Source organism: Rhea americana, unplaced genomic scaffold (assembly GCF_003343005.1).
Source record: "Rhea americana isolate MKP2758 unplaced genomic scaffold, rheAme1 scaffold_138, whole genome shotgun sequence".
Taxonomy (NCBI): domain Eukaryota; kingdom Metazoa; phylum Chordata; class Aves; order Rheiformes; family Rheidae; genus Rhea; species Rhea americana.
This window is the reverse complement of record NW_028185461.1, coordinates 485,251-509,463: the sequence shown is the minus strand read 5'-3', so window position 1 is coordinate 509,463 and position 24,213 is coordinate 485,251. Positions and strand designations below refer to the sequence as shown.

At 50.3% G+C, this 24,213-nt stretch overlaps 2 protein-coding genes across 2 annotated transcripts in view; one reads left to right on the top strand and one right to left on the bottom strand.

Annotated features, from left to right (window-relative positions):
• STX8 (syntaxin 8) overlaps positions 1 to 5,634 on the top strand; it is a 109,107-nt gene extending 103,473 nt beyond the window's left edge. Inside the window, exon 8 of the mRNA XM_085298343.1 lies at positions 4,526 to 5,634. Coding sequence (XP_085154469.1) covers positions 4,526 to 4,593 — 68 coding nt within the window. The 3' untranslated portion in view covers positions 4,594 to 5,634. The remainder of the gene's footprint in view (positions 1 to 4,525) is intronic.
• A 3,665-nt stretch (positions 5,635 to 9,299) lies between these two features.
• The window catches only part of NTN1 (netrin 1), a 120,637-nt gene continuing 105,723 nt past the window's right edge, over positions 9,300 to 24,213 (bottom strand). The window contains exons 5-6 of the mRNA XM_085298309.1: positions 23,541 to 23,615; positions 9,300 to 13,605 (exon numbers count right to left, since the gene is read on the bottom strand). Coding sequence (XP_085154435.1) covers positions 13,277 to 13,605; positions 23,541 to 23,615 — 404 coding nt within the window. The 3' untranslated portion in view covers positions 9,300 to 13,276. The remainder of the gene's footprint in view (positions 13,606 to 23,540; positions 23,616 to 24,213) is intronic.

Genomic DNA, 24,213 nt, shown 5'->3' with positions numbered 1-24,213 from the left:
ATCCTCCAGTCTCATGGCTGGAAGGGGTTTAGGGGAGACAGCCTGAACAGTGGGGAGAAATAGTTACTGAGCTCAGCCTAGAGATAAATTATGCGTTTTCTTTCCATCTTACATCTAAAAAACTATGTTACGTTTTACTCGGTTTGGAGTATTAACCCCTCTGGTGTCAAGGGACAGGAGGATCGAGATGGAGCTGACAAACGTCAGCGTTCATCTCCGCAGTAAGGTTAAATCCAGGTAAAGCAGCTTGGGCGGTAATCCCCGTGGACCCGTGCTCGTGGGAGCCGGAGGCAGAGCCGTGGCGTGGCCCGGCGCTCCTGCGGCGATAGGGAGCTGCGGCGCCGGGCGAGCCCTGACGCCGCCGGCCGCGCGCGGGTGCCTGCGAGCCCGTCGAGGCCGCGTCGCGGCTGGCCCTGCCGAGGGTGGCCGAAGAGGGGGTGCCGCAGCTGAGCCGCTCGGCGCGGTGTTCCTGTCCTGGACGGGGCGGTCCAGCCTGCTCCGAGAACGTCCCCTCTGCGTTCCCGCGCGGCTCCTCTAAGCTTCGACAGCAGTTTCTCAAACTCCGCAGCCGTATGGAGCTTCAAGAGTGTTACRCGTTCTCCAATCCGCCTTCGTTAATTAATTCTGTATTTGCTTTCAGACTTCTGCTTTTGTTTCTCACCTTTCCCAGAGAAACACATTACAAATTTGTATCTCTGTCACCGTTTCCTTTTTCTTCCTGCAGGAATCTCTTTTTTTTTTTTTTTTTTTCCCCTCCAGTCTCTGACTCCTGTTTGCTTTGTTAGGGGCTTTGATTCATGAAGGAGTTCTTGGTGAGGAGAATATTTCTATTTTGCAGKACTAGAGGGAACAGAAAGAAAGAAAAGCAGACAGGGAATCTAGAATGCATAATTACTGTCAGATCATATCCGGAATTTTTTGTTATGAAAGCATGTTGCAGTCCGTGAAACTCCCAAGTTTAAAAGCTTCAGATCCTTGTAATCTGCTGTTGAATAGTATAAGAAAAAATACAATGTGTGTAACATCTGGTCTCTATCATGCAAGAGGTACTTTGAAATTTGTATGTTACTGCCAATTTATGTTATTCTATTCTTTTTGTGCATATTGAGTGGATCAGATAAGCCTCTAATACTAGCTGGTTTGTGATTTATGTTGCACTGACAYGTGCCATCTCTACTTTCCTCTCTCTCGTAGGGGGAGTAAATACTTGACCACTGCTTTTGGAAACAGCAAAGTGGCTCCAGGCTTTTAATWCCAGTTTCCTTCCAGGAATAAAATGAAGTTTATTTCATTTTGCTGTCCTGCTGTTGTTGCACTGAATGTTCTCTTACATTTCCTATGCATTCTGCTATTGCACGTTAGCAATACTTTATTGGTCCCCCACCTTCCCAGGTTCCTGCTGTGTAATGATTCTGGTTTTATGTGGAGTTTTTCTTGGGAGTTGTCAAAGAATAATTACGCCCCATTAACTCTACTCTACTTTGTATCATTACTAATTCACACCTATAGAGTATTTTCCAAGAAACTGATCTCAGTTGTCTCTTAATTGCTAAAATCCATAAACTCAGTTACACTGAAACTGTGCAAAGGATTTGCACCCTCTAAAACTTTTCCCTTCAGTGCAAAACATAACAGAAAATCTGAACATGGCAGTTTAATCAGATCTTATTTTGTCCCAACTTAAGCAGGTTGTTTGGTTCCAGCCGCATCAAACACCTCCAAATAAAACATAGATTGTGTTCCCAATGTATCAGCACAGCAGCGTGCAACGATAGATGATGCTGAGGTGGTTGGCGAGGGCTTGCCGTTCCCGAGAAGCAAATGATAACCATCTCCTGTCCCTTCCGGGGGCAGGAGCCAGTTGCTTGTTTATGCTCCAAGAACCATCTGCTCCAAATGTGTTTAGGCTCGTGCTGGTGGACACAAACCTCGGGTCATGATCTGGAGCTAGGCTAGGTGCTGTGGGCCTCTGCAACCGAGGGAAGCCCTGGGCTTGAGAAATGCGAAGCTGCTGGAAGGGAAAGCGCTGGGAAACRGTGCCCGTGGAGGAAGCGGGGAGAGCTCGGCGCCAGGCACGTTGTGAGCATGGGAATGGGCCTGAAGAGCACAAAAGCATCCTGAAACATTCGTCTGCGAGGGAGCTGGTACCTGACAAACACCTCTGGGAAAAGTCCCATCTCTAGAGCACCTCCTGCACGGGGCCTTTGCCCTTGGCACACCAGCAACGGCTGCAGGAGGAGGAGATCTTCATTAAGTGAGAAGTCATCTGCTTCCACCACTGCTTTCCCTTGTAAAGGGACTGCTTTTGAAACGAGAGCCAAAAATAAGTCCTCGGCCGGGGTACGAAAGGAGCAGCAGGAGCAGACAAATGCGAAGCTGTTGTTTTGCTTGCTGCGAAAKTGGTGTGGAGAGGGATGAAAAACAAACGCAAGGGAGCAGAGAGGTGTCCGAGGCAAAAGCAGGCGTTTTGTAGTGTTAAAAATGCAATGGGCTGTAGAGACTGGCCATCTGTTCGTGCCTTTGAGTGTTCCCCTGAAGTCTCTGGGAAAAGAGGCTGTGGTTTTCTCCAGGTGCTTGAGTGAGCTGCTGTCTAGATACTGCTGAGCATGAAGGGCGCTCTTTGGAAGGGAATCCCCTTGCCTTACTTCAAAAGATAGTTGTCTAAGGCTGAACTAGTCATCTCCGTGCTGACTGCTGAGAAAATCCTTCCCAGAGGGCGATTTACCCCTTTGATCTTGGAYGTCTGTCGCAGGCTCCCTGTCTCCGCTGATGGGGAGAGCCGAGATGACCAGCTCAGACCCGGACRACTCACAAACTAAAAGTTTGGTGCGATTGGTTGCTCCTTTAAAAATCAGAAACGCCAGTCAAAGTCTGTGTTCACGCAGGGTGAAGCTTTTTMAGCAGTGTGCAATCTGTATTAGGTTTTGTGATTATAACAAGAACCCCCGGGTTGGATATATGTATTGGGTATATGTATATATATTTAATGCAATCTGATGAAGTGCTGCTAATGCTCAATTCAGATAACAAATGTTTTCAACTGAGCATGAAAGAAAAAATACTGCTGATGGCAACTCTCTTTCACTGGAAAAAAATCATGGACCCCTGGCATAGAAACAGTTTCTGYACAGAAAACATGACACTATTTACAAAGAGCTATGTCTAATATCCTTTTCCAGCTTGGAAAGAGGAGTTTATTTTAATACATCCCTTTTTAATTGCYGTGAGCTGGACTTGTAAATATTGTAAGTGGTTGAGTAATAGTCATCTGTTGATGGACCAAATGAAGGGACATTTTTTCCACTCTTGGAGCCCTAACATATTCCCATAGCTCTGACAGGGGGATGCTGCAGACCAGATACTCAACCAAAACAAAAGCCTGGTGATTAAAAGTTTAATCTGAGGGAAAGCATGCGTGCGGATGAGAGAGAGAGGCTGCTGGATGAAGCGTGCAGGACATCGTGCCGCGGCTGTGCGAGGCGTTGGGATGTTTGGGGACTCTCTGTTAGGGAGGCTGTGGTGTCCACCRCAGGGGCCCAGCCCCCTTCCAGTAAAACATTACTTTCGGCTAAGAGGGGCAGAGGTKGTGGTTAGAGAATTAATTTTGTCTAACACACTATGGCAAAACATAGCCTGGATAGCTGTGTCACCTTCTCTCTGGACTTTAATAATTCTATAGTGAATCACAGAGTGTTTTAAGTTGGGGGGGGTGAGCTTGTGAAAATCCACATTGCTGATTTTCTGGATCACTCTTCGAAACTGTCCAGAACTTATTTTTCTTTTAATACTAACCTTCAGCATAGCAGCATGGTGTGTCTGAACTAACAAACAGTCGTAAAGTTTTGTGAGACTGTATTAGTCATTAATTTCTGCATAGGAACCAATAAGRTTTTTGGGAAGGATGGAGCACACACAGCTTGCATGCTGCGTGATTTCGCAGAGTGCTAGTAGACTCTTCTTAATGTTACTTGATTTTCATTTTCCRAAGATAGGTACGTACACAAAAGCAGTGTTTTTTGCTTTGCTAATGGTTTTGTCTTAAAGCAGGAATAGTGTGTATTGGAAACAATTTCCTGATGCAATTTAGATTTCCTTCGGAGTAATCCTTTGCCCAGTGGGATGGTATAAAGTGATCCTAGAAAAGCTTAACTAGCCTTACAATGATATTAGTAAGAGTTAAACATATCCTTTAATCTTCACAAGGCAGATGTTCAACTAGGAAGACTAGGAATAAATGTTTAAGGCAACAAGCACAAAATTCAAAAAAATAATTTGAAGGAATGAGAAGGTCAGTATGAGAAGGAATAACTGCTCTACCAATGTGACTTCTGTGTTCTTGTTGCTGTACAGGTAATTAATGTGCAAGGGTCTGGTGAGAGGGGTTGTGTGAAAGGCTTTCACACAGCAAATGTGGAAAAAATCTCTTTCAGATGGGAGGAGGAGCAGGTCTCAGAGGAAGAATTTAATTGCAAAAGACCAATTGTAAAAGCTGAGGGCAGTGACCGTGTTGTTTCATCTTTTCCAGGAATGCTGGTGGTGATTGTCTTGCTCCTGATTGCGATTGCTGTGGTTGCTGTCTGGCCAACAAAATAATGCAAATTTGGGGCCCATTCAAGCTGCTGTTCGACAGCTGAACGTGGAGGACTCCAGAGAAGAGATCAACTTYGTGCAAAGACCTTCCATATTTTAAATAAACTCACCAGTATTAGAATGAAGCTGTGTCCGATAGACATCCGTCCATTCCCTCGTTCAGGGCACAGCTGAAGATTGCTGCATGATTGGAGGAKGTGAACGTGAGAAGGACTCTTTTCCTACCTTAATTTAGTATTTCAGGAGGATGCACTTGCTTATGGAATAGATTCATTTCTCAGTGCATCTACATCTAAGTAAGTGATCATATTGGGATGCTGTATGCCTGGCCCAGTCTTTCTTCTGTTGAATGGTTGGTCATCTTGACAGTTTTAAAATACTGTCAGCTGATAATACTGGGGGTTGGGGGTACATAAGTGGAGTTCCTGTACTTTCTGACACCGTTCTTTGGAATGAGGATTCTTACATTTCTCAAGGAATAAATGTTTAAGGCAAGGYATGGGTATAGACTCTAGCAAGATGGAAAACTAGAGAGCACATGTAGCCCTAAAGTGAAAAGCATGATGACCAGGGTATAGGAACTCAGATGAACTGCACAAAAACAGTCACGAATGAGTCATCTTTGGCTGTTGTGGGAAAATTATCAGTGTTGATCTCCACAGATAGAAATGTAAACAGCAGTGGGTCTTAAACACAGCCAGGTGCATAAGAGCGGAAAGCCTTGCCCAAAATGTGCTCATAAGGCAGGAGCCTTATCTGCCTTGCTCTGGGGCAGGCTTTCCACAGCCAGCTAACCGCAGGAGATGCGCTAGTATTAGTGTACTAATCTTGGTGGTGGAAATCTGCCTCTTTCTTTTATAATTTTTCACAAACTGTTAAAAAGGAAAGGAAACTGTAAGTATTTCAAAACTAACAAAAAAGAAGCATCGGATGCTCACTTCTGGCCAAAAAGTTCATCGTTTTGTTACATGTGCCAGTTTGATTGTCAGATTGATAGAGGAAGCAATAACAACATTGAATAAAAGCTGAACCATTTATATACAATTTTTCTGTATGATTTTTGTTGTTGCCTGTTGTCCCATGGGATGTGCTAATGACCTTTAATGCTTCCATAATGATTTGGGGAAGAGGAAAAAATGGTTCCTATCAGACATCCTGTGTATCTTGACATATCTTTCCTTACGTATTTATAATGATTGCTAGCCCTAGGCTGGTCCATACCCGTGGTGATGGAGTATGTGTTTCCAGAGCTCTAAACTGGCTCCTGGCACTATTCTCTCCCTCCCCTCCACAGCTGGTGATGGCAACACATGTCTAGCGGGTCCATGGTGGTTTAGGAGCTGGGAAACACAGGCTCTTCTGGCTCTTCTGGCTTCTTAGCCCTAGCTAAGTAATTCTGCTCTCCTTCACTCAGTTTCCCCATCTATGAGTTGAGACTCTCCAGTACTGACCTCCTTTGTAACGTACTTGGAGATCTGCAGATCAAAATGCAAAATCTTTCTTGTTAAGCTCCTTGGAGCCTACCACAAGCATTGGGTGGAGATGAGGTTTTAACYGACTCGCTGCAGGATCTGAGGTGGAAACAACAGGGTAGTGGTGGGRGCGGCACAGGTTTTGCAGGATGAAGGTGCTTTTAGAAGTTGGATGCACCTGTACCCTGCCAGGCAGGGTGGGGGTTCAGTCCTTAAGGATAGGAGCTGAAAAGCACCRTCATGTCCTTTCCCTTCTGTGTGCTCCTAGGACACAGGCACAGGATAGGTGGAGAGGGGCTTGGTGGAGTAATCTCTTAACATGCCAAGTAAAAGAGAAAAAGCCCAGTAAGTGCAGCTGTACCTCATGGTGTGGGTGGTGGGCTTCAAATACTGCTCCGGACTAGGGCCCAATCCTGCCTTCTGCTGCTCAGTACCTATGTGAGCAGCTGGAGGAGAGACCAGCACCTCTAGAGGGGTTTCGAAATCTGAGGGCAAGGCTGATTGTACGCTACTGCCACTTCAGCATCYGTATTTGGGGTTTAAAGGTGGGAAATCTGCGCCTGTGCTTTTTGGTAGATAACTGGATACCACATCCCTGCCTGCTAGGCAGAAGAAATGATGCCCGTTGCTGGGAGGGAGCAGAGTGCTTTCCTGGGTGTCCGTTCTGCTTTGTTGGAGAAAATCTTTCTTGAAACCTTTAAAAGTCCGGTTCACTCCTGGTTGTTCAGGCTGTGCCTGTTTGCTTGCTTTTCCTTGGAAAGATGCTTCCCATTACAACCTTCAAAAGGGGGGGGGGGAAGATAGTTTTACTTTCTCGTGGTTCACAACAGGTTTTTGATTATCTTATTGCTTGATCTCCAAGTAGAAACGAAGCTTCAAKCAAGGCTGCTCCAGCTGGAAACAAGCAGCATGTGGCTTTGGAGATGTGTTCAAAACTCGTGCGTTCCAGCAGTGCTTGTTCGGAGGAACCAAGCTGGAAAATCTGCCTGGAATTGTTTCTCAGCAGGAGGCTTTTTGTGCGAGCCCTGCGGCGTGATTGCACTCTCCCTGCTCCAGTGCAGCCTCGTGCATCTTCAGTGACAGCAGGAGAATACCGGGCAATTCACAGAGATGAGAATATGGACTTTGGCTTCTAATTAAAGCTGTAGTTTACGGAGGGAATTAAGGTCTTGTTTGAATTCCCAGGGCGTGCAGAATGGATGCATAATTTATCCTGATGGATGTGACACAAGGACTGCGCTTGGATAGGGGCTTTAAAAAAGATATTTTCTGATTTGTTGCATCCTCAAACACATTTTTGCTATCTGTGCATGGGAAAGGTAGAAACGCAAGGAGCTGCTCTGCTGAAGTATCTAATAAAGAGATTCTTAGATTTGCCCTTTAGGCAACATCTAATGCGTCATGTGGGTGAGGACTTTTATTAACAAGAAGCGGATTTGGCAGTGCTCAGATGTGTGTGGAAATCTTTTTCTGTTTCGCTGCTCCACAAAAGGGAAGGTTAAAATATCTGAGCGGTTCGTTACTGTTTCTGAGCAAGCGAGGGTGAAAAGCATGGTTAATTGGAGTCCACGGCTTTTGCAATTGGATGGGGGGTCGCTCTGATTTCCAGGCATGGGGCAAACGGCTCTCAAGCTGCGCGTTGGAGCTGCTCGCCGGGGCTGCCCGAGGCGCGTACCGGCGCTGGGCCACCTCGACTACGAGTGGCAGAAGGTCCTGCACATCCCGTTTGTGCACCTCGCAGAGGCATCCCAGGCCTCACTGTCCCTTCCTTCTGCTTTATTCCTGTCGAACGAGAACGTGCTCTGGAGTTGATGTGTTTCCAGCTGTTGTTTCTTCTCCGCAGTGAGCCGGCTGCTTTGCCGGGTGGACGAGTGGCTGGATCACTGCGGCGGGGCCTGGTGGGAGCAGGCACTCAGCGTACAGCCCTTGGCTTTACCCGCCTCTCAGAGCTGCCGCTGCCGCGTTTGGGCCGGTGGCTATGTGTCAAGAGGGATAAAAGCCGGAGCGATCTGGGAAATCCATTTGCTTTCTCTGCAACGCTGCAGCTCCAGAGCGGAGGTGGGGCCATTTCTGCCCCATTTGTTGCTGCAATAAAGATCTGAGATTTCTGACCTCCACGATGTTTTCAAATTAATAAATTCTCAGAGATGTTAAGAGCGTGGGTCATGCAGGCTGACCCCTCTGCTGTTTGCAGGACCTTTTGCCTGTGTTTTTCCTTCTGGAAGTGTTTTGCTGCCTCACTTCCTCTGCCAGMGGCTTTCTAGTTTATCTTTTAGCATCAATCTTTGCCTGGTCTCAAGYGCCAGCTGCTTCGAGGTGAGCTAGTGCTGCGGCTAGTGATGCCCCTTGTGAGCTGAGCGAGTGTCTGGAGATGGAGCCCAGGCTTGCTCTGCCCTCCCCACTGCTCTCCCCTGTGCTGACTATGTTGCTTAAAAATCTACCATGTGAAAGATATTGGGTGGCCACTGGAGCAGAAAGGGGACCACTTTGATAAGCAGCCCGGCCAGGRGGTACAACCAGCAGGGCTTGGCTTTGACCATTGAGTTGGAAGCTCTCTTGATCCCAATGGCATCCCCTCGTTCCCTGTGTGCCTGGGACTCCTGCAAATGGGGACTTTGCAGGGACCTTCAGGGACGTGGAGTGGGAGGCGAAGGAGAGACCACGAGGACGTGGAGCACCTCCGGCTTTGCTGGAGCAGGTCCCCGTCCCATGGGCGTGGGGTGGGAGGAAGCAGATACCGTTGGAGTTTGTTACGGTTTACAAGAGTTTATTCAACTGGTTTCTGACTTTAGTTCTACTGAGTGGGTGCTGAACAGTTACAAGCTCCTTCTGGTTCAATTACAGCCAATCTAACGAAACGAATGAACGAACAAACAGTCGGGGRAAAAAAAACTCGGAAAAACGATAAGAAAATCCACAACTTTTTCACGTGTCATTAAATATATTCATATATAATAACCATAATATATTAGTATGCATTGTAAAGAAACATTGCCCAAAGCAGTATGCAATGGTCATAACTAAACAACATTTACAATTCAAGATATTAACAGAAATTAAAAAAAAAAAAAACAACATTCCTCTTGATATAATTACACAAAGCAAGCTATGTGTTAAAATACTTTAGTGGTGCTTATAATCAACTTTAACTGTTCAAGTTAAAAGCAGATCTAGTTAGGTTTCAAGTTAAATTCAGTACTGGACAACTTCAGCATTACAAACAAGTATTATAATAAAAAAAAAAAAAAAAAACACAGGTTTTGCGACGGGGCTGCGTAACGGGATAAAAGGCGGGGGGTGCGGGGAGAGGGGACGGACACGACGAAACGAACAAAAACGAGACGGAACGACTTCTGTCGGGTTGTCGGGTGCTACCGTTGAGTGATGATTGTTTTGGCATTTCAGCTGCTTTCCGAACTTGYTTCAAAGGCACCGCAGCCCTTTTTACCCTGTTACAAGCTCTGCTACGGCTCCCACCGGCGCCTCCGGTTTTCAGCTCTGCCTCGAGGCTGCGTGCCGGTGGTCCTCGCTTCTTGGGGTTAGTTGCAGACCCCATGTGCCATCCCATCCCCGTGCCACCAGGGAGCTGGGCCCTCTCTTGCCAGGATTTCTCACCTYGTCATGCTGTGGGACAGCTGCTTTTCATGGCGGGGGACACATTGGTGAGGCCTGTAGCTCTCCAGGAGCAYAGCAGGTGACTTTTCTGGCCACAGCTGCTGAATTGGGGGCATCCCGGGAGGATGGATAGACACCTTGATTCCTCAGTGGTTATAATGTGATTGCCCTCATGCTTACTTCCAACAGAGCAGCAGCCCTGGCTATGGAGGGTGATATTTGAGAGTGACATCTTGATCCTGCTTGGGTGACGGGCCAGACATYCTCCCCCAAAAAAGAGGTGTCCCAAGGTGGCTGCAGGGAAGACTTGCTTCCCCAGACATCCCAAAAACAGGACTGCTCTGTCTTACCCAGAAGGAGTGTGGTTGTGGATGGGCTACACCAGCCATTGGTGCAGGTGGGGGTTACTGGAGGCACTGGTTAACCATGGACAGGGTGAAGGAGCTTCTCTAAACTGGTTGGAAAGCACAAAACTCCAACAATGATCAAAGAACGGGGTTCTGGTGGGCCGGGGCTGAAGGGGTTTTACATCTGCAATAGTCACTCTGGTTATGATAGATTCTCTGAGCTCTAATTTGTTTACATCCTGTGCTAACTGTACAAGCACCTTGATTTCCTTCCCATGTATTGGTTTCTGTTAATGTCTGGAGGGTCCCTGGGCTCTGGCAGCCTGACAAGGTGGACAACTGTCTGCTTGAAGTGGATGGAGTTTCTTCTGCAACTTCCCAAAATGAGGAAATCGGTTAGAGGGCTGGGGTTTGTCTCCATTGCTGTGGGTATTGGTGAGTGTCGAGGCTGGGGGTGGTGGCAGTGCTCGGCCACACATTCTTAGAAAAGGCAGTCAGAGAGTGTTTGGTGTCTGGATATGGGTAGATCCTGAATACCCTAGCTTCCCTGACTTTGTCTTCCCTGTGCAGGAGAGTGGTGAAGGCCTTGAGAGAGCGGGTTTGGGGTTGGGTCTGGTTGTCTTTAGGCCATTCAAAAGAAATCACATTTTACCTAAAGACATATGTTCCACGTGTTTCCTCCATGTTCCTCACTGCGTTTCCCCACATAGATGTTCCTGAAGGGTCATTTGGAAGGTGGTTGTCTGTCTGAACAAGCCTTACGGGTGTTTGTGGAGCAGAGCTGTGAGGTCCACACAACCAGCGCAGGCTGAAGGGACCTTGGGCTCGTGGGGCACCTGCGATTTGAGAGCACCTTGGCTAATTGAGGACAAACTGTCTCCAACTGGCACAGACTCTACCAAACATTGGTCAGTCCCAGCTGGAGGAGAGCCACCTGTCGCTTTAAGTCTCCACTGAGACACTTTCGATCAGATTTTTATCTTTTGGAAGCCCTTTGTTGACTTGGCTGCATGCGTTCCCCTGCCTGTAAAATTATCGGCTCTTCTTGGGCTCTAAACTAAGGTAAAATTAGTTTGTTCTGAGCAAGAAAGGATTGAGGAGAAAGATGTGACTTGGTGGATTGCTTGGCATCCAGGATGAGATTTCAGTCCTAAGTCTAAATTCATCTCTGAGGGCCCTGGTGTTTTTGGGGAGGCTCAGCAGTACTCGGTTCCTTCTGTGCCGTGTCTCCCAGCAGCCCAGTGCTGGCCTGTGCTTCCCTGGGAGCCCTCCACTTTACACCTATTTACATGGCTGCCTCGCTTTATGGTAGTTTATGTCATTATATAAATATTGTCAATTGCTATAAAACAAGGCAAAACTGCTGGAAAATGTCATAAAATAGATGTTTCCAAGTTTCCTAAAAGGAAAAATATCAGGGAGGTTTTGCTTTGCGTAGTGACTAGTGTTTGCTTCTCATCCAGGTACCTGGACTACCCTCCCTGCGTTTCCACCCTGGCTATTGCCTGCCTCTGTTGATTAGATGAACTCAGATTTCCTCTGCTTTTTATGGACCAATGTGGAAGGGGAAGSCAAGGCAAAGCGGCACTGATCTGGCTTTTTCTGGTGACAAAAACTCCAGAGACWGGGCACCCTTAAATGCCCCAGGGAAAGCTGCTCCCATCCACAGTTGCTGGTTCACAGGGTGTTAGACGGAGGTGAGGGCAGTCTCTGCCTTCTGAGTTCATTAGGGATTAAAGATTAGGAATTACATTTTCTGCTGGTAGGTTTGCTTTTTTTCACCCCCAGTGGAAGATCTGGTTTAGGGGGCTCTAGGTGGGTCAAATCTCACTCATCTGGTTCCCAGTGGAGACCTGTACCCTTTGGGGCTGGTCACACTGCCCTGCGCAGGCTGTAACACAGCCAGAGATGTGGACCTCTATTCTGGTCCTGCTGCCCATGGGGGTAGCCCCAGGGGCTAGCAGGAGTTTGGCACCTGCTGTCCTGCTCCATCATGGAGGTAAGGGCTGGCCACCTCATGCAAGGACATGGGAAGCTGGAAGGACTGGCCAGGCTGAGGGAGCGAGGACCAGGCTGGGCTGGTTTGGAGAAAGCTGGCTGAATTTGGAAGTGAAACTACTGCYGTCCAGGGCTTCATTATCTTCTGCACAGATTTCCTATCTAAGCACTCCTCAGTTCGTTGACGGCTGTAGAAAGGACCAAACTCATGAAGGAGGTCTCAGGGATAGCCATGGTGGAGACTCAAAAATTGTGGTTATAGTTGGGGTGAGATTTTCCAGAGCACCTACGGGAACTGGAGGCCAACTTTTCTGCAAAGTCTGGGTGCTTCCCTGGGGATGCTGGTTATCGACTTGAATTGGAGGGGGACCGGGGCATCCCGTGGGCTCAAGCTCCTTCGGTGCATGTATTGCAATGAGCGACCGGTGTGCAGCAGCGTGCGGCTCTCCTTGGAAAAATGGGGAATGAAACAGAGAATTGTTTCCCCGAGTTATGCCCATGTGGAAGTCGCTAACTGGTGGTCTCTTCTTTTGCACCATTTTGTGCGTATGGTTGGCTAACCTGGTGCTACAGGATCAGCACATCAATACAGCTGGAGACCTCGTCCTGTCTCTTAGGTACTGTACAGCGGGTGATCATTACAGCTATCATATACTGAAGAGTCTTTAAATAACCTATATTAGTTGATCCTCAGATCTGTCCTCAGCGGTAAGTCTCTGTTTAGTTTCCTCTATGATAACTGTCTCATTCAAACTAAGCTGAGAATATGTATTTTGGGGAGAGGGGTTAATTTCCAGCATTGCCGTTGATTAGTTTCTTACAGGTTTGATCTTCCTGTGTCTATGCTTTGGAACTAGCAGACGTTAGCGGTTTTAAGGCAGTTTGGTGTCTCTTGATTTCTTCAGCGAATGGGGCAGAAAGAAGCTAGGGGGCACTGGGAACTGCTCGCACTCCCACCGCAGTCGAGGTGCTGCATGCCCACACCCACCCTCCTCYTGCAATGGTTTGTTTTATTTTCGTGTGTGTGATTTTTTTTTCCCTCCTGTAATATGAGGTGCAAACTTTGCAGTCCCACAGATGTGATTCCCAGCTATCCTCCCCCACCCAGCCCGCCCCGACACACACAAACTGCAACGTGACTTCCTTCCCAAAGTCCCTAATCCCAGGCCCTATCCGCTCCAGGTTCTACACAAAGCAGCATGCACAGTCAGTCTCTCACTCGCTCTCTCGTGCACTCCATTGCCTTCTCTTCCTTTAGGCTTTCTTACACTTCCCCTTCTTCTCCCGTTGCTGGAACTTCCTGAGCCGCCGAGCCCATGTATCCCGCCACTGTATCACCAGGCTGGTTTTGTCTGCAATGATGCCACTCTGGTCAGGAGAGTCCTCGTTGTTGCCCAGCAGCAAATACTTCTTCATGGGCTTGATTTTGGGGCACTTGCACGCTATGTCCTTGGAGTGGATCCACAGGGTCTGGTCTCCACGCCGTATCCTGTTGCTCCCTTGTTTGTAGACGGAGATGATGTTGACCGTGAACTTCCACCAGTCAGCATTTCTTTCCGCTTTCAGGATGTGGATCTGAACAGCTGGAAAAAGCCAAGGCAAGAGAGGAAAAGATGTTATGGTTTGGGCTAGTGAGAAGAAAATGAATGTAAAGTCCTACCTAATAGTGTGTGGGAGGAAAACGATTTCTGCCTCCAGAGTTCAGGCTAGGGGAAGCAACCATAGGCCAGCCTGGTAGTGGTTGCACTGAAACTGGTTTTCTCTCTGGGGCTTTCATCCTAGAATAAAGTAGCCAGTGTTGATGGCAGAAGGTCTCAGCAAAGATACTGAAACCACAAGGGGCATGGAAAGTGCTCTCCAGCTCTGCTGTCAAAAAGGAAGCCCTCTTGGTCTCAGATGAGCAGGGCTGGCTATCTGATGGGCTGTGCAGGCTGGAGGACCCCCATGGGGAGAGGGGAGGCAAGGAGGTGGAGGCAGTACCTTAGGGCCCGATTCATTCCTTGTGCTAGGGCCCACGTGAATGATGCAGGGCCACCTGGAGTGATGGTGGGGAAAACTGCCCTTTTTTCTATCAATGTCCTGGGGGGGGGGGATGACCCATCCATCTCCCAGGGACCTTCAGGACATAACTATGAAGCAAATACAGATGGAGCAGTTCCCCAAAGCCATTCATGTGGCTCACTCATCAGTGATACAAAAAAATCTTTAAAAAATCAGTCAGATTCATGTATGCCATAAGGTCACTGTGGTGCTAAAATCTGCCTTTTCCCTTAAAGCGACAAGCACAGATGAAAGTGGAAAATTAATAAACCTAGGGAAAACGTGTGCCTCTAGGCCTGAGCAGTGGCCAAGGTGCAGGGCAAAGGCTCTGTGCACAAGGTGTGCATTGCAGTGAGGACAGAAACCAGACGCTGGCCCTCATCAATGGTGTTAAACCCTGGCTTGCACTGTCAGAACCTGGGAAGGGCTTTCTTCCTGACACATATGCTAACTCCAGCCAGGGAGACTCAGATGCTAGAGCACGACCCAGACCAGTTCCTGAGTCTGGAGAGCACTATGTGCTTTCTGCACGGCCAGTCCCTCCCGCCCTCCTCTCTCTCTTCCTTGCCAGAGGGGCAACTGCACACATCTACACCAAGACACTAAAGGAGCCCCAGGTTTTAAGAGAGGGTGAGCCAAAATCTGGAGCAAAATGCTGGGACTGGCCCTTATCTCCAAGCATTTGGCAGCTGGAGGTAGGAAAGATCTGTTAAGGCCTCCAGCACATCTGCCTGGGGCCAGCATAAGGAGTGAGCTACACTGAGCTCTCTGTGAGCACCTGGCATCTGAGCAGGCCCCTCCTTATGGATGACGATTCCACAGCCGTGATTGAGTGTGGATATGCAGCTGGGTCTTGCTTGTCAGGAATGATTTCTGGTTGCTTGACTGTTCTGTTTTTCCGGGATGTTTCTGGAGCATGTGTTTCTATGGGACACTCGCCTTTCATCTCCAGAGCCAGCTATGTTTGACACTGACCACTGACAAGGTAACAGAAAAGTGGTCTTGGACACCTCCCACCAGCAGTACAAGAAGGCCATGTAATGAACTGGGGAGTAGGTGTGATCCTACAGATATGTTAGCACTATCCAAAATCAATATGTGATCTATACTGAGCCTACTCAAACCTACAAAAGGATTTGTAAAAGAGGAAATTGAGCTATCACGTTTCTAGGAGATGGTTCCTGACCCAATATTGTTCAGTTTGACATGGACAATGACATTGCTGGTGAAAAGCTTGAGTGAAGGACTAAAGACAGTGCTCAGTGATCATAAGGACAAGTCAATGACCGGATCCAACCCAGATTTACGGGTCTGGTGGACTCATTTGAACTTCTCCTTTAATATGCTGAATGGCAGCATCAGGCTTCTAGCACTATAGAGAGTATCTTGGAAGCAGTAGCCAGGAAGGTCTGGACAGGTTAACAGGAGATCACAGGCTCCCAGAGGAATACTGAGATGGGAGGACAAATGTGATCCATAAGCACAAGAATTTCAAAATGATGCTGCAGCTCATGTTATATAGCCCAAAAGACTGACACACTTGCAGCCATATGGATTGTGATAAAACCTCCCGAGAAACCTGGCAAAGACTCAGCCCTTTGCTTCACCACATCTTGCTCCTTCCTCAACTGTAGTCCTGAGTCTATATATTGCATTACTGTATCTCTTCACCACTCAGCATCCATGCAGGAACAGTGGCCCACAGCACTGCTGAGCCAGTGTGAAGAGGTAACTTTGCATAGTGATTGAGGCAGGAGAGGACACTTCTCTGCATCTTCTGCAAAGAAGCCGTAGAGCTGAGTTGGTGATGATAGACACTGGTTTGCTTCCAGCGTCCTCCTGTGGGGTGAAGCACTCAAGGGGAAAACTTAGCTCATGTATGATTTCAAAAGACCCTGGAGCTCCCATGGTTTTATTCTGCAGGTCACCACCAGGGCTACGGTCCAGGCTGGTCCTGAGCAGGCTACGGTGACAAGGCTTCCTGTCTTTGTGCAAGGCTTTAGGAGGTGCCTGCAGATGCTTGGTAGTCTTCTCCTGGCATCTGATCAGGCACATCCTCTAGGGAGGTGGCTGTGCAGGGACCTCCCCAATGAAGACATGCCTCCCTGCGTGTCAGACTCTGATTGGCTTGGTGACATCCATCAGCCCTCCTCCTCCATGGAGCTACTTCCTTGGGCACTGCAGACGTATCTGTGCCTCCCAGCCATCTCTCCAGCTGGGCATTGCTGTGATCTTCCTGAGTTATGCTCCAGGTAGGTACATCCCATGAGAAGCCCTTTCCATGTGTCACACCAGCCACCCTGAAGCTTAAGCACACAAAAGCTTTGACAACCTCTGAAACTCGTGGTCCTCATCCCATCTGCCTTATGCCATTTTGGGGCAAAGGGGAGTGAGTGATGAGTGGTGGCTGATGCCTTGCTCCAGAGCAGAGCTTGGGCCTCCAACAGCTGCTCTGAGTGGAGCTCATGGTGTGAGCTGCAGCTGGAGTCCCATTCATAAAGATGTCCATCTTGTGGACTCGGGTTCAAAACACATGGAGGGAAGGAGACCAAGCATTTGGTCATTCAGTGTGGTGAGGAACCAGAGATAAGCCTGGAGGCATCTTCTGCCACGCTTATGCRCTTTTTTCTGACACTTACGTCACTCAAGCAGCACAGAGAAGGCAGAGGGGGATGGGAGCAGCTATCAACTGAGATTACTTCTCCTTGACTTCCTTTGGAGAGGATGAACACTTTTCTCCTCCCTAGAATTCCTTCCAGGAAAATATCTTTGTTGGGAAGTGATTATATAGACCTCATGTGTTTATTTGCTAATTGTGAGATGAGAGGAATCAATAAAATAAGAGACAGAAGGGGGAAAAAAATCCACTGGAAGTTCCAGCACTGGACCGGAGACAAAGTAAAGAGAAATCACTCCATGAATGCTGCGGGCTGGCGCGTGCGGAAGATGTAGTCATGCTGCATTTTCCGTCTTCTGACCTGCCTCTGTAGTTCAACCGCAAAACACTTTTTGACTGAGTCTTCAAGCCTTCTCTCCTTTTTGTTTCCCTTCCCTCCTGTGCCTTGTGGTCTGTAACGGTCCCTTTCTGCCCACCTGTCTGTCTCAGAGATTAACCTCACCCGTGTCAGTCCCAGACGGGTGCAATCTTAGTTGCAGAAATCGCCAGAGGGAGAAAAAAATCTCAGCCAGACAAAACTCAGAAAATGCTCAGATCTGCCTTAGTGACAACCAAATTTTACCCTGCTGAATTAACAGTGGAGTAGCATCACCATTACTTTAAAGCCACAATGTTCAAACTGATTTCAAGCTATGAAAGAGCAGGGGAAACAGAGCTGCTCAGCCCAGCAATACTTTCTAGCACATTGCAAAATACATGTATTTTTTTTTTCAGAGCATGTCATGGGTGCCAGATGCTTTCATTAAAAAAAAAGAAAGAAAGAAAAAGAAAATAAAAGAAAATAAAAAAATACACARCTCTAAGCTCTGACTACGTATTTCCCAGTCTGGTGTGAAGGTAACAAAATGTGCAGATCAGCCAATTTTTATTTTTTTGGAAACAAATCTTTCCAAAAAAGCTTAAACCTTTGACCTGCCTTGGTCCACACTGACAAAATGGAGAAAATGAATGAAAAGGAACTGGAGAGAGGTGGTTACAGGAAACTCTGGTCTAAAATACACAGTCTGTATTTTTTTGATGTCAAGGCCTCATCCTTTCTTTTTTTTTTCCTTTCCCTCCCCTTTATTAATGAAGTGGAAGGAGTGAAAGCTTAGGTGAAGGCTTGGCTGGCATCGCCGCAGCTGTGTTCATTGACAGCAAGTTTTATGTCCTGACTTTGCATCTAGGACACGTGGTTTTCCCAGAGCCAAAAGGAAAAGAAGTGGCCCTTCAAATCCTGCTTCCTCCGGTCGCTGGTCACGCCGGCCAAGCGTCTCTGCTACGTCTGGGCTTCTCTGCGGTGGAGGACRCAAAAATGCAGCCCTTTGCCTGGGGCTGCTGTCCAAGCCCATGTGCTTTTTAGGGTATTTAAGAGCTTTCTTTTCACGAAATGCTTCTGAGAAACCCCCCAGCTGACCAACTGCCTCCTTCAGCACCCAAATACTGCTGGGTTTCTGGCGCCAGGTGACTGTGGGCAGTGTTAACCTCACTCTTGGCTGAGGCTGAARCTCCCCTGGCTTCACGGAGGGGTTTGGTTCCTCGGCCRGTTCGGCTGGRGCCGGCGCTGGAGGGTCAGCTGAGACCCTCCAGCCCAACGCTCGCTTCGGTGCTGGGCCGAGCTTGCAGCCTTCCTTCGCCCGCTGTTTCCTGGGGTGGCAGGAGAGTATCCAGCGCCGTGGCTGGCGCCTGCTGGCGGGGTGCCAGGGATGGACCTGGGGAGCACTGGATGGGGGGGGGGATTTGCAGAGGCAGCCGGTGCCCCGAGCTGCGAAGCTCATGCAGCAGGGAAGGAGCCCCCCGACCCGCAGTGGGCAGTGGCCGCCGAGCGCCCGCCGGCGACGCACCCCCCCGAGGGGCGAGCAGGAATCGCGTGAGTCACCGCGCGCCCGCTGCGGCGAGCCGTGGCTCCCCGCCAGCTCCCGCAGCCCGCCGAGGACCTGGGGGCTGCCGCTGGCACCCGGCGCCCAGCGCCCGTGGCTGCTCCGGGGCTTTGGCCGGGAGCCTCCAGCCGCAAGACCTGAGGACTTGAAGTTGCAAATGAAAGGCAGTGTTGGGGGTGGGGGGGAGGATTAAAAAAAAAAAAAGAAAAGAAATCCAAAAAACTCTCAAAACAACGTATTTGAGGACAGTGGAACAGAAGCTTAAATAAAAGCAGCACCCTCGCTCCTGAAGCATTCGGAGACCATGAGTCAAAGTCCACCAAAATCATGCGATTGCCTTGAAAATAATGAGTTTTAAAGAAAATAATCAATTCTGGCTTCTTTTTTTTTAATCTACTTTGGGGAGGGGTTGTGCTAAATTTCCCATTTTCAAGCCTCTCCGTGCCGAAGGYGCGTGGAGGCGACCGGGGCCTCGGGACGCCCTTCGCGCCTGCGCCCGTCCCCTGCCTCTAAGGCTGCCGGTGCCGAAAGGCCAAGCCGCTTTTCGCCGCGCGACCGGGRCGCAGCCGGCGGGAATTTTGCTCCGACCGGCAGGCAAAGGAAAGGCAACGCCGGCGCTCGGGTCGCTCCGGCGGCGCGTGGGGAGGGCTGTGCTGGGAATGGCACAGGARCAAACTGTTAGAATGGGATTTTCCTAATTTATTTATTTATTTTTAATTTTTTTAATTGATTTTGCGCCCGGCGCTGAGCTTCGCCTTGCGCCTGGTTGCCAATTTCCTGCTGGTTTAATAAGGGAGATTTACGAGCCGCAGTCGGGGCCGGGCTGGGCCGCTCCTGCTGTCCCCCCCGCGCCGGAGGGGCGACCCTCGCGCCGCCCGGCCCGAGCCCACGGACGCAGCTACGGCAAGGGGTTGCTCCGCAATTTCCAGGCCACGAGCGGGTTTTCTCCACCTTAATCTCTTCCAGGGATGCTTGCAGCAGAGGGGGCTCGCGAAGCCAAGCGGGGGGGGGGGGATGGGGCCGGGCTCCTTCCTCCACCTTCCTCCCCGCGTTGTCTCCCGGCTTAGGTTTCTATGGGGATTTTTCCCCCCCACACCCCCTTCCCCGCTTTTCAAGTCGCCTTCCGAAAACACGCTTTGCTTTTTCCACGAGACCCTGCCAAGCCGGCGCTGGACTCAGGGGGTGACTAAGTGACGGCTCCGCGAGGGAAGGCTTTTTCCAAGAAAGGGCAAAGCGAGCAGATGATCTCACCTTGGAGCCGCGGATGCTCAGCGCGCGCCGGCCCCCCGCCTCCCCGCCGAGCTCGCTTTCGCCTAGCAAAACCCCCCGGATAAAAATCCGGCACAAATCCCTGTGGGATTGGGCAGAAGCAAAAGAGGCGCTAGTGTCCCAGGAAAGACAGCAGGGAAAAACCCCCCAAGCTCGCCCTGAAAAAGCTGGTGCCTCCGTGAGCGAGGGCCCCTTCGGTGCCACCGCGCTCTGCCACCATTCGCTGGGCAAAAGCCTAGCCAGATTTTGCCGAATTTCCTCCTTTTTTATTTATTTATTTTTTTCATATTTCTGAGGGCTGAGAAAGGAGGAAACATGACGGAGCTCGGGCACTGGGCAAGAGCGGCGGTGGCGGCTGCTCTGGGGCTGTCGCACRGTGGGAACAAGGCTGGAGCTGCTCGGTTTGCTGCACCAGCATCATCTGCTTTAATATAAAATAAATTAAAATAATAAAATAAAATAGTATAATAAAATAAAATAAAATAAACCCTTTTCCAAGGTGTAATCAATGCTCTTTCGGGCCATGGGGGAATCGCTGTGGGACAAACCAGCCTCTGCCCCGCAGCTTGCAGGGATCCCCCTGCTGCTTTCCCAGCTCTTTCCCAGGCTAATTTTAATCCCCCCCCCAAAAAAAAAGCCAGCCCTTGAGCCCAGTTTTGTGGGAGCAGAGGCAGCCCTGAGCAGCCAAAATAAACCCGGGAGAGGGGTTTTGTCATCTTCCGAGCACTCCCGCGATTCACAGCCCGCCCTGCCCAYGCGCCGCTTGACCCCAAATATTTGCACCTGCTCTACCTTGCAGGAAAAGTGCCCAATTTAAAAAAGAAAAAAAAAGAARAATATAAACAGATAAAAATAAATAAATAAGGGGAAATATCCTCTTTGAATCGCTGGGAAGGCGCTCAGAAGCCCCGCTGAGGGGCGCCGGGTGGATGATAGGTCCCCGACTGTGCTCGGGGGACAAGTGACTCCGTCCAAGCTCATTAGGGCCCTTTAGGACATTCAGAGCCGCGATGCCGCCGGGACGGGGAGGAAAAGAGCCTCCTAATTGGCCTCCCGCGGCGGCGGCAGGCGGAAAGTCTTCACGAGCCCTCCGCGCGCCTCCTCAAGCCCTTTGCTCCCCTCCACCAGGCTGCTGCCTCGGCCGCTTGCCGCACTGCCGGTGGCTGCAGAAAGCATCTCACCCCCCACCGCTGTCCCGCTCGGGAAGAAAYAGCTCCAGTGTGAGCTCAACCCTTACGAGACACCGGAGAAGCCAGGTGGGAAACCAAAATTTTGGCCATGCCAYGTGCGGGGAAAGCGCTTGTCAGAGCTCCCAAGTTACTAGATAGCAGAGAACCTGCCTGGGCGGATGGGAAACCCGCTGCCTTTAGCGGCATTTAGCACAGCCCCACGCCGCTCCTGCCCTTCATAATCTCATGGTCCAGTAGAGATATTCTCATGTGCTGTTAAACCCTTTCCTCTAAGGAAAAGGGATTTCTTGCACCTTTCCACCATCTGAGGTTGAACCTCCGGCTGCTCCTGGAAGCGTGGCCAGACCTTGGCTTGGCCTCTCCGGACGTGAGCTGCGAGCGCGTCCAGCCCTGGCGGCTCGTCCTTGCCGAAGGGATTTGCTTTTCGCTTTGAAACCCGTTTGCCGTGTGGGTAATGGAAGAATAAATAGGCAGGGTTCGCCCCCGAGCCCCACGCTGAGGGGCGGCTGCATGAGAAAGTCCGGCTTGCTACTGTTTTCCAGCCCAAATCCCTTCTTAGCATCCTCCTCCCCTCACCCCCTGCCTCCCCCGTGGATGGCAAAACGCGGCTTGGAAACACTAAACGCGTCAGGGTTTAACTCTGTAAATGCAGGCTTGTTTCCTAGGAAAAAAGCCYGTGTATTTCTTCCCTGCCTGTCGGCGAGCTGTTCCTCGCCCGGGCTCGCCGGGAGCCGTCAGAGCACAAAGCCAGAGCGAAGCATCCCTCAGCGGCCGCGTCCGTCCCTGCCGCGAACGGCCTTGTCCGAGGAAGAYGTTGTGAAGGGCTGTTAAATGGAAATTCGTTCTGCTTTGGCAAACACTTCCCGGATATGCCGAGCTGCTGTTGTGAGTGTTCGGGGTAGAGATGAGGTATTCCCGCTCCTTTGGGACACTTGATACGGAGGGGATGGGGATAACGGTGCAGTAATGCTGATTGACACCTGTCCGGGACCAAACCCCCATCCCCGCTCGCTCCTCACCCCCCTGCTTGAGGCAGATCCCAGAGAGGATGTGCCAGGATGTGTCTTGCACCAGGGGCCGTTTGCTTCACCCTCGCGGTACCCAGCGAGCTGCACGGAGGCGACCACATTTCGCTTTCGCCCAGCTCCTGTTGCTGGGTGGCGTAAGGTGGCCCCAGGAGCACCCAGGCTTTGCTGTCGCACCCCAGAATAAGAGAGATGCTCCATCAAGATGGGCTCGGACCTGGGCAGTCCCTTCCTTTCCCTGTCCCTGGATCAAATCTGATGGATCATCTTTTCCCAAGTGATCTGGATCTTCCTTTAAACTCAGACACTCAGATCCCCTCACCACACTCTCAGTGATGGTGGTGGTGGTGGGGTGAGGTGATTTCCAACATATACGTTTAGCGTAATTTCTAAACATTCCTGACACCAAGCCCTCACTTTTAACCAGTTCTGCCTGATCTTTCCAGATCAGTCCTGCTCCCACCACCCAGCTCATCCCAACAATATTGGCGCTATTGGAGCAGAAGAACTCATGCTGCATGAAGGTAAGACCTGGAGCAGGATTGATCTCATCCAACCTCCTTTCCTGAGGATGAGGACTGAGCCAGAGGGAGGGACTCATGGAGGTGAAAATGAGCCTCACACAGCACTGCCTGAGGCTGCTTTGCTAGTAGATGTGTGCTTAAAGCCCCAGGAGGGATTTGAAAGGTTTCTTCTCATGTGGCCTGAAGAAAGTCCCCTTTGCAGTCCTGCCCAAGCCACCCCTGAGTGGTCATGGGTAACCAAACCCAGAATTGACACATTTAAAAAATAATCACAGAAGAACTGAGATCTGGAGGTTTCGGACGCACACCACCACTCTGGACGTGTCTGCTCCAACCAGCTGGAACAAGGTTGCTCCAGTCGGTAATTTTTGAATATCTGAAGATGGGGATCCTGCAGTCTCCCTGAGCCCCATCTTGAAGCTGCTCCACCCTCTTTATGAATTCATGCTTGGATTACAGAGCAGAGACATATCCAGTTGACGGAGAACCGCCTGGCACTCGTCCCCACTCTACCTAAATGCAGAGAGAAGAGCCATGGGGCTCTGAGGGCACAGGTAACCCAGGAGAAGCCTGGGGAGGAGACGGGCCCTGATTTGGGGGACTGTCTGAGCATGGAAGCTCAGATTTTGTAAGCAACAGATCACACGCCAGCTCTGCTGAGCATTGCTACCCAGGGTTTCCTCTCTAAACCAGGCAAAACGTTCTCCAAATTGCCTGGCCCCAGGTGCACGCTCCCATCCCAGGTGGCTGCAACAGAGCCCAGCCAGGGCACCTTGGCTTGGCCAAGCTGAGACCCATCTGGCAACCTGCACCGGGGGAGGGGGGGGTCATCCTGAGCAACAGGCCCGGCATGCTGTAGGGGAGGGGTGACGCTCTTCTGGTGCATCTCGAAACGGCTCTTCCCTTGGAAGCACGGCCGCGAGGGGCGACTCACCATAGTCCTTCTTACAGTACTTCTTCATGTTGATCTTCAGTTTCCCCTTGGACGCCTTGCAGTATGAGTCACAATCTGGACGGGGSGAGAGGGGGAGGGCAAGAAAACATTAACAAAACAAATTAGCCTTAAAATGAATAAAAGCTGGGGGGGGGGGATGCGGGGAACTCGGAGGGTGGAGGGGGGAAGCGCCTCAAAGCCGCAGCCCGCAGTGAATAGGCAGCGCGCCGGCGATATCCATCTGCCAGGCCCCGATTGGGTCGGCTGAGGGGGCTTTCAGACAAACCGGCCTTTCTAAAGAAAGCCCCGCACAAAGGAAGCCGTCCTCCCGCCCGGCGCCCCCGGCCCGCCTTCCTGCGAGACCCCGCGGCCTCCCTTATTGTGCCACCCAGCGCTTTTGAGAGCCGCACAAATTCCCCCTGTTGGGCAGCTCCGGGCCGGAGCCCGCGCGGGGCCYGCAGAGGCCCCGTTGTCGCCCCCGGCCGCGGCCCGTGGCGGCCGCCCGCATTCATCGCCCGGCGCTTCGGCCCGGGGTCGCCCCCGACAACGCGGGTCAGGGAGGAAATTAGCAGCCCATGAAGCATTAGCGAAGCCTTTTGGTGTCCAGTCTAGTGAAGTGTGCAAATAAAATACCCCCGGGAGGAATGTCGCCTCTCTGACGGGCCCCACCGCC